At 40.3% G+C, this 9,822-nt stretch overlaps 1 protein-coding gene across 2 annotated transcripts in view; it reads right to left on the bottom strand.

The window, feature by feature from the left end:
* NOX4 (NADPH oxidase 4) overlaps positions 1–9,822 on the bottom strand; it is a 99,856-nt gene that overhangs the window by 80,007 nt on the left and 10,027 nt on the right. For both annotated transcript variants that reach the window (XM_009334834.1, XM_009334832.1), the window contains exons 6-9: positions 8,031–8,111; positions 3,376–3,604; positions 1,145–1,309; positions 934–996 (exon numbers count right to left, since the gene is read on the bottom strand). In XM_009334834.1, the coding sequence (XP_009333109.1) occupies positions 934–996; positions 1,145–1,309; positions 3,376–3,604; positions 8,031–8,111 (538 nt within the window). The remainder of the gene's footprint in view (positions 1–933; positions 997–1,144; positions 1,310–3,375; positions 3,605–8,030; positions 8,112–9,822) is intronic.

The following is a 9,822-nucleotide window of genomic DNA, read 5'->3' on the forward strand; positions in this document are numbered from 1 at the left end:
ACCTGGTTGTGCCCTCTGAATCTCAAGTAACATTAAAACATCTCAGCTGTTCCATAGCACTAGGTACAATTCACTGGGGATAAAGTATCAGTTATCAGTCCAAAGAAAAGAATCAAATGTGAATATTTATCTCCATGGTCTTCTTGAAGAAGAATATCAGTTTCAGGTGATCCTAAATTATTCCCTTTGGAAGGAAAAGGCTGCCACTAATATTCAGCCTTAGACTCTGTGTTTTGTAACAACCCAGCCAGTGCAGTACAGAGATTTTCTGGTAGCATCTCCCAGGCCTCTGCACTGCTCACTCCGGGAGAACTTCAGATATATTTATATACAATTTCACTTTATTCCAGTCTGTCTCCAGGGGTCCAGTTCCCATTCTAGATCAATTGAGCTGAGTAAGTAATAATCCCAATGTTGTATGACTTCACTGGTATAACACTTTAAGTCATCAATGTATGTCTTAATATAAAAATAAAGCAGAAGACTATTTTAGAAACTTCTTTTTTAAACTTGATGTTTTTCTACTTTGGTAAAGGCAGTTGCAGGAATGTCTTTTCATTGAATAGGAAAGACGACAGAAAATTTATTACAGTTCGTGCTCATTCTGCGTTAAGGTCTACAAAAACATCTGAAACCTCTTTTATGAAACAATGATCAAAATCACATGGATTTTATTTATTTATTTATTATTGTGTTTCATTTATGGAAGACTTTGAAAAAAGTTCCCATTATCATTTTCTCAACAGTGGAGAAAATTAAATATGTATTGAGTACTGTCATACATAATAATCATCCCATTTCATAATCACTGATACCCTCATAAATAAAACATAAGCTCTTCTGGAGGGAATTTTCACCTTGAAGGCAATAAACACCATTTGCTTACCAAATATAAATAAAAGGGAAAATACAGAAAAAAATCATATTTCTTACCATTGTAAGGGTGAATGGATGGCTTTCCAGTGTGGACACTCTTGGACAGTGTAGAATAACATACTGAAACAAAATCAGCCAGAGAAAATAAAATGATAGAAAAGATACGTTCAAAACATTCAGCGATGGGTTAGTACATACAAAGTGAAAGTTATCCCTACAGATGATGCTACATGAACAGCAGGGATTTTTTAGAGGCACATTAACTCACCTGACCAGGCCTTGCTTTAAAGTCGGCTTTCATCATCCTTACTTCAAGGACATTGGAGGGATGGCTTATCACTGAAGTTATTGTGACCGGTTTATTGCTGCGGATGTAGCGGTACAGCCTTTCCACACAGTACAAGCACAGAGGTCCAGAAATCCAAAACCAGGTCTATGGGAGAACAAAAATACGTTACCTCAAGGACTTTTCACTTTATGTTTTCTAATTTCAAAACTACATGACTGCTTGCAGGACCTCATTTCACATCTATTGTGGAACAGTGTTTTGGTCACAAGTAACCTCCACATCTCTCTACGTGCAGAAATCCAAGCACGCTATGGAGGCTTAATCAGTCTAACCGGCAGCATCACGCACAAGCACAAATGATTTCAATCATAAAACTCATCAGGAACAAAATGCTAATGACCTCATTTGCAACCATGTTACTCTGGTTTTATGTAGTTAGATTGCACCTGGTTTCAGCAGTGAATGACAGACACAGTACACACACTGTTTCAAAATCTAACAGACCGGAGTACTATAAAACTGGTTAACCTTTATGGAAAAACACTTTCTGGCTTGCAATATTATTTGACTATTGCCCTCTTTTAATCATCTCAGGTACAAGCAAAAAACTGAGAAAGAAGCAATTCTTGTGCTATAGAATCTATGCTTATATTAAGCTAGTGTAAAATCATAGACAAGGGAGAGAAATGGGCACTTTTGAATCACGATTCATTTGTCCCTGTGGAAGGTGCATATGCTAGTCAAATAATGCCCTGAAAATGCCCATTTCTCTGCACTGATCATATGGGGAGCCCTGGATCGCTACCTCAGATGGAGACATTTGCAGCTGCTCGGCTAAATCCCATCCTAAGAGTCAATTACTAACAGCTTATGGCAGAGCTAACTACTAATTCCACATCTGCTCAGTCATTCAAGCCATGGCACGGAAGTGCCCTCAACCCTCATCCATCTTCCCTTCCCAATTTTTGATGTTACACATCAGCATCTCTTGCAACTAACAAGAGTATCAATTTCCTCAAGCACCTCTGGCCTTAAAAACTTCAGTGGGCTCACAAGAACTAAGGCTTTTTTTTTTTAGACTTCGTATTGCTAAGTGCATAAAACACTTCCAAATCCAAAAAAGTCCTAAAATATTATGAGCTGTCAGGAGAACACTGAGTGGCCATTTCTTTCCATGGCTCTTCTGTTCCCATAAATGGCTCTAAAGTAGACATCTTAAGCCCCAAAGAAGACTGTTCGATGTCCTGTCGGTCATATGGAGCCAGATATACATCGACGCTTGTAATCCAGGAGTATTACCACAACAAAATACAAATCCAAAGAACTTTGTTGGAGGACTTCAATGCAGAACTGACTGTTTCTTATTATGATTACATGCTCCATAGTAAAATGGGTTCCCACTGCAGCTAGTAAGGGACATATGTGTTCTACAGAAAACAATTATAATAATAAGAAACTCCTGTGAGGTCTGTTATGGGACCACCTTGAATGGTGGGCCCTGGACTTGTGAACTCCATATTCCCAAACTTCCTCAGGCTACTTGCCAATACAGCCCAGCTCATCTTTTCTCAAAAGAAAAGAGAAAATTTGGATGAAGAAAAAGCTGCTGCCACAAAACATAAAGAAACAAAAGGAAAACGGAAAACAGAAAAAGAAAAGGCTTTTCTATCCCCACTGTCATCATACTCATTTACCCACGCCACATATAAAACAATCCTGTCTGCAAACAACAGGCTGTACAAAGCCAAACCACAACCAACTGCAACCCAGAAATGAGTATTAGGACTTGCATCCGTATGGTAAAAAAAGAGAACAAATGGAGTTTGATTATTTCAATTAACTACTGCCACACAAAGCTCACAAAGGGACCTTATGAATATGTTATATAAATGTTTTCTCTGAAGTGCTACGCTGTAATTTAAAGTCACATTTATAGCAAGACCAATACATCTCTTACCGTGTTGTGCAAAAAAGAACATTACAGCCAATCTCTTGACATTTTTCCACCCTATTCTATACACCACATTGTAATGCAGTTCAAAGTTTAATACAGATTGTTTTTCCCCCACCAAATCTTTGAATGCCTAAAAGGTTTTAATAATATTTTCCATTATTAAAACATCTGGTCTGGAAAAGCAATAATTAGTGGTTATGGCTGACTGAAAGACTTGGCATGGCTTGTAATACCTGAAACGTCGGATCATACAGACCTCTGGGAAGTGTGACTGGAACTTGGGTTCCTCAGAACAAATTCTCATAAAGTTATTTTGTACAAAGGGTTCTGGTACTGATAAGTCCTCTGGGAAACGTTCAGTAGTATAGTCAGGAAACGTCTCTTCAAAAGCCTTTGGCACCGTCATATTCTCTTCAAGTGTTTTGTTAGGATTAAAGCAACCAGGAGGGTGTTCCTCTAAGTTGGTCTGGTACTTGAGCACTCCCCTACAGGAAAATAAAAATAGCAGAGAGACTGAAGTAACAGTCAAGACCAAGCAACTTATCTTAATTCAGAGAGGGTTTTAGAAAGCAGTCACATAGCTCATCTTCTGTAAGAATTTTTATTCCATTTGCTTTCAGGACTTTCAATGAGATCGAAGCTTTGCAACAATAGAGCCGTCTGTCACTAGAGGCAAGGTTTAACTTTTCCAGCTCACTTGGCACTCCCCCACTGAATAGCCTCAAGCTTAATACTGCTTGAAAGGGGGAGATATTGTGGGAGCCTTGAAAAAAAATTAAATAATCACATTTCCAGTTCAATCACAGCCAGGCTGTTTTCACTCATCCTCCCTACAGTCAGCAAGCCCCATTTTTTAAGGCAGTCCGTAGCAGAAGTGGCCTAAGTTGCCAAATCATAAACTGCAGGAACGTTCCCATTACTTTGTTGTTTATCAGGTTTGCACACAATGATATAATTTGCTCCTTTGAATAGCATCTTGTCAAATAGATAGAAGGAAAAAAGAAAGTACTGAATCATGGCCAAGGAACCTTTCTTGCAAATTATTTTGCGGGGTCAATGCTTGTTTTTTAAGCTCAAGTTAAATTTATAGTAAAAAGAAGTGAGAACTTTGCAGCTGCACCTAGAAGCTATGAAGAAAGAAGTGGAAACCTGAGACATTCTGGGATATCTCAACACATGAATGAATCATTCAAAACAGGGAAGAACCGATAATACTAGTAATAAAATTCCTTGGAAGTACTACTTGCCTCCAAATCTGGATTTGATGACAGTAAAACCACAAGGAGGAATATTTAAAAAAACAAAGGGCTAAATGACAGCTGTATAGGATGGTGCTGGGTGGGAAATAAGGTACACGGACACAATGTCTGGTGAGACGTGTCCTCTGAGCGCTAGGCCATGTGGTGAAGGCTCATCTCAAGTATACAGTCAAACATAAGGACATATGCTTCCTGCTCCTCTTCCCAACGTACACACACACAGCAGCAGCAGTGACAGAGTTTAATTCACAAGAAGAGAAAGAAGTAGGGTATCTGCAATATTTCCAACTTAAATAGGTTCCGACAGGCTACTGGCAATCTTCCCTACTGAATTGCAGTCCTGACAGCTAGTAACAAGCTTCCCGCATGGTCCAGTGAATAATGTACAGCTTGGAAGTTAAATCTGCTCACTCTAAACTCCACGTCCGACCCTGGGAGAATCACTTGGGAGGTGTCTGTGTGCCTACACCCAGGCTTCTGTCTGTATTTATTGCCCGATCATGCCTATCGCTTGCATCTGGCATCACTGTTGGTCATCACATATTTGCAAAGTGACAGATACCCCTAGCATTATGCTAGTTCCCTGCTCCATAAATATTATGGTGCCTCGTGGATTTAGCTGGAAGTCACAGCACGTGCGATATTTTTTCCATCAACCTTGTGTGCATGCCTGCCAGCTGCTCTCACAGCTTCTCTGTTCTCAGAACATCCCAAAAGAGGATTCAAAGTTTTCCTTGAGACATGAATAGCTGAACTGCAAACATGAGCATCCCCTCCAGTAATCTCTAGTTTGTTTAAACTATTACAAACATGCTAACTGAGCGGCAGACTGGGATGACAAAGCTGCCTGTTAACAGCAGCTGCAATGACTCCCATTTCTGAAGCTGTCAAGGAAAGGCAAGTTTTCTTACACACCCAAGATCAGTTCCCAGGAAGGTTGAGTTCTGAACAACTCTTAAGGAGCCTAAGAGACATCCTCATATTTATTCAGTACAACACTTGAATACATAAAAATCGATATGTGGATGTCAGTAAATAGGACACAGACATCTTTAGCAAACAAAAATGGAAGGGACAAAAAGGGCAAGTCATATGGAAGTATCCTACTGGCTGAGCAACACAGCATGCAGTCTATTTGCATGGGCATACAATCAACCTCTGCCCCAATTTTCCACCCCCAAAATAGAGACAACATTCTCTTCTGGCTACAGCTGGAAAATATATATCACTGTTTCTTGAGATTTTTATGATGATAAGCTAGAGGTCAATGGTTCTCAATGTTTTTATAGGGAACGACATTGCTCCTATCTTCTCATCCATATTCCGCTGCTCAACTCAAGGTGAGTTGCTTGCGGGGTCTCCTAAAGGTCAATGTGTGGGTGGAATCTTAAGAATTTTCAGCCTTTGGAAGATAAATCCTTGGATAACTCTAGTGACTCTTATTCTCAGCTCCTATGAACCAGCATAACCCACTGAACTCCACAGTAATACCAAATCTGGATCAGCTGAGGATCGGGCTCCAAATGTTTTGTATGTTTTATAGCTCCGTATATTGGTACTAGAAACATCAAGCTTCTGTTTTCACATAAACTATTTTTTGTTGTTGCTATTACTGACTTAAAATACAGACAATTTAATGAAGATATGCACCAAGCCTTAAGCCACTAAAATATTTGAAAGTCATGTTGCAAGAAATACAAGAGCAACGAAAGTCTTTAAGGATAATTCCCTGAAAGATTCTCCTCTCCCTTAGGGTAGGGACGAAAGAACAAACGAGTAACATATGACAGATGAATCATGTCACTTTATATACTGCTCAGAAGTGCTTGGCTACCCTGAAGAAGAGGATACTATAAGAACAGACCTGTAACAGTTTGAAACAAAACAAGAATCCAGGAATACTGTGGAAATACTCAAAAGGAGAGACTCCCAAGACAGGTAAATCCTCACCCAATCCGCCTGCACGCTCCAGCCATAGGAAATGCCTTGCTTTATAGAGTAACTGGCCATGTGTCTGCAAATCTCTAGGACATGCCATGTAGGAGTCACCTGGGCACCTAAGCATGGGTGTCTAAGTTTACTTTATTCTCAGAAGAGATCTTCTAATCAATATCACCAATGGAGCCCAGAAATCAATCCAGCTCACTTGAATGTAGATACTTGTAGCAGCAGGTTAGCTGAAGCATTCTCGAGGCTCCATTGACTGTATTTATTAGAACTCATTAGACTATAATGGGAGACAGACACTTAGAAAACATGTAGACCTACAATTAGGCATCTTAAACTTGAACTGACTCCCACTCTCCATGACTCATTCTTCTTCCACTTTTAACTGACACTCAGTTCTTCTACATTCGCACTGTAAGGCTTTCCAATTCAATATTAAGGAGGCTGTATACAAGAAGATGCCTGTTTAACACTTGGTGTATTCCTGCAGCCTTGGTTTGCAAACTTCTCCAACTAGACTTCTTCCTTCATGAAGTGGCAACATGTTTAGGAAGACAATGGGCAAAGGATAATACAGTGAAGGAGATGAATTAAACTAGGCATGAAAAATACTCCGAAGGCAATCACTGGAACAGATTGCCTAGGGAGGTTAGAGGATCTCAGTCACCAGAAGTTTTCAAGAAGTTAGACAAACACCTGTCAAGAATAATTTAGCAAAAGTTCATCCTGCCCCAGGATGGGGAGAATAGGTTAGATCCATCTTCCCCAGCTATGAACAAGAGCTATGCCACAACAAAAAAAACCCAAAACACAGAGAACTGGAATTATGTCCAGGAGTTTCAATTGTTTTGAACTCATTATTTCAATTCACCAGATCTCAAGCTGCGTTTGTTTTGTTCAGCAACATATTCATACTGTGATCTTGCTAGGCCTAATTACCTTTCACTGTTTACTTTAAGCAGCGGTGCTGAGTGTCACACAGACATTCCAGCACCCCATGTTTCAGTAGAAGTTTGATGACATGGAGAAATAAACCTCGTTCAAATACACCTTCCCTTCCCTATACCAATCTCCGCACCTACATCCACAAAGGAAACTTCAGAGACATTAAAGGACCAGATTTTCACACAGCGTAACTTGTGAAAGCTGCTTTACCTTGCGGTACAGCTGGACTTGTTTGTGCCAGATACAGACCTGATCATCAGCCTCATGGCACATGAACACTGGTCTGATGTTTGTGAAAACAAGAAGAAAAACTAGTAAATTTTGTATCAGAGCAATGAGACAGAGATAATTAGGGAGAGGTTGCTCCTTCCCTCTCCTTAGGAGTCAGGATGGAAGGTAGAGAGGAAAGAGAAAAGGACGAGCAACTTTGCTTCACATTCTCCTCTCAGCAGCCAGGTAAGAGGGGGCAGAAAAGAAACAATAATGTTTTCTTTATTTCCCACTAGAAACTGGTAACATGGACAAGGAATAAACTTGAAAGCGAAGAAGTTTGTGCTAGCTGGTTGTAGTAACACACAATTCTCCAAGCTACAGTCTGAACTTTATTTAAACAACAACCTGTTGAAAAACTGAAAAGCATAGTATCTTGTCAAGAAGTTGGCCCACTGTGCACAAGCGAGCTAGGGAAAGGCAGTAATCAAGGGAACTGCTCTTTCTGGTTGTGCTTCAGGAAAAGGGACAGTGTTTTCCATTTACTTACCCAGAAACATGTAGCATCAGCAGCATATAGAAGACAAAGAAAAGGTTGTGTGTATACCAGAAGATGTCATAGTTTGAAACCCTGAAAAGAATAAACCATGGTTCAATGCTGTTTCACTCAGATGGAATCACTGCTAATTAAAAGCAGATCTGTGCACATAGGACATCATTATACACCACGTACTCATGTAGAATAGTCAAAGCCCAGTATGTATTCCTACAGGCACACTGTACTTGCAAGCAATTAAGTGTTGAGAAGAACAGGTGACTGGCACAGAAGTAAAAAGCTGAGAAAGAGAGATGAAGGACACAGAGGTACAGAGCCAGCTGAAGAACTGTTCCTAAATTAGGAGACTTCACTGCTTTCATAGGTCCTACTTAGTCCCTATCAGATCCTTATAGCTAGAATAGTTCTTCAGTCTCCAGGTTCAAAACTCAACCTCTTTACAGTGAGTGCCTCCTTGCGTTCTCCCTGCCCCAATACAGGGCTGTGGTGTTTAATCTGTCACTACTGGTACAACCTACGAACAGGTACCGGAGACAGCAGCAGAAGGGCTGGTGGGAAAGGTAAAAGAAACTTGTGAGGATATGGAGTGGAAGGAGACACAGGAGGAAAGGGAACTAGAGCAAGGAGGCAACAAGAGGACAGGCAGGAGAATTTTCAGGGCAGGAGGCCACATACGGTGGGGCTCTAGGATCGATGGTCTTGGGAGGAACAAGAAGAACGTTACCACTGTGAGGATCAGGAGAGGTGAAGGGGAAAGAAGACTTCCCTTCATCAGTAATTTGTTAGGTAATGTAAAAAGAACCAAGACCAAAGAAAATACCCATCTGGAACTGTTTTCTGTTAAGCCTGTTTGTTTTTTCTTGAGTAAAATAGTCACCAAAAAACAACAACAACCAAATGGTTAAGAAAATACTCTACTTCATAGCACACAAACACACCCCTCACACTACACAGCATGGTAGGAGAGTCCCTTCCAAAACCAAAAAAACTGGTTTACCCCCATTCATAAGCCAAAACCATTATTAACTAAAAAACAACCTTAACTCTGAGAACATAGTTTAAGAAGCTACTCCTCCAACATAGCTAACTTCTTTCAGAATTTTTTCTGCCTAACTACCCTTGCTTCAATACGTCTGAAACGCACACGGCATTTGTTTCTGTCAATACAGGACTTACTTGTTTTCTTTCTCAAGACAGAAAAAATAATTTTGATAATCTGAGGGCCACCAAAATAAAACCCAAGCAAGGGCAGTTCTAAGGAACCCAGCAACAGCAAGGGGCTCTGAAACTCCCCCTTCACCCTGCCATCCTTCCCCCATTCAGCACCACACTAACACTTTTTCCTCCTTGAGGCTGCTCAAACCATTTCTAACTACCCACATCCTGGTAGGAGTTTCCATGCAGTCACTCATCAGTATCTGTAAGGGGTTGTGGGAGTGAACATCAGTAAGATGGTGTGGGGAGTGGAAGCACAATGAGAAGGCACAAAGAGAATAACATTTACCCCCAGACCCAAAACAGGTCTTGGAGCTCTGGTTTAATTTGGTATCTTGCTACAATACCAAAAGCTGCACACTGAATTATTTTTTACTGGATCTTGAGCACTTTTTTCAGAATGCACCAATTTTTCAAAATTTCAGTGATGGAAAGTCAATCGCAGCTTCTGACGTGTTGTTTTCAACAGCTAAATATTATTACTGATTAAAATTACTGTACACTTCTTCTCTGAATATGTCTAAATGTCAGCTTCCAGCCAGTTGCGCATTTCATTTTTCTTTCAGCATTC

The sequence above is a fragment of the Pygoscelis adeliae genome, unplaced genomic scaffold, assembly GCF_000699105.1.
Source record: "Pygoscelis adeliae isolate BGI_AS28 unplaced genomic scaffold, ASM69910v1 Scaffold141, whole genome shotgun sequence".
In the NCBI taxonomy this organism is placed as follows: Eukaryota; Metazoa; Chordata; class Aves; order Sphenisciformes; family Spheniscidae; genus Pygoscelis; species Pygoscelis adeliae.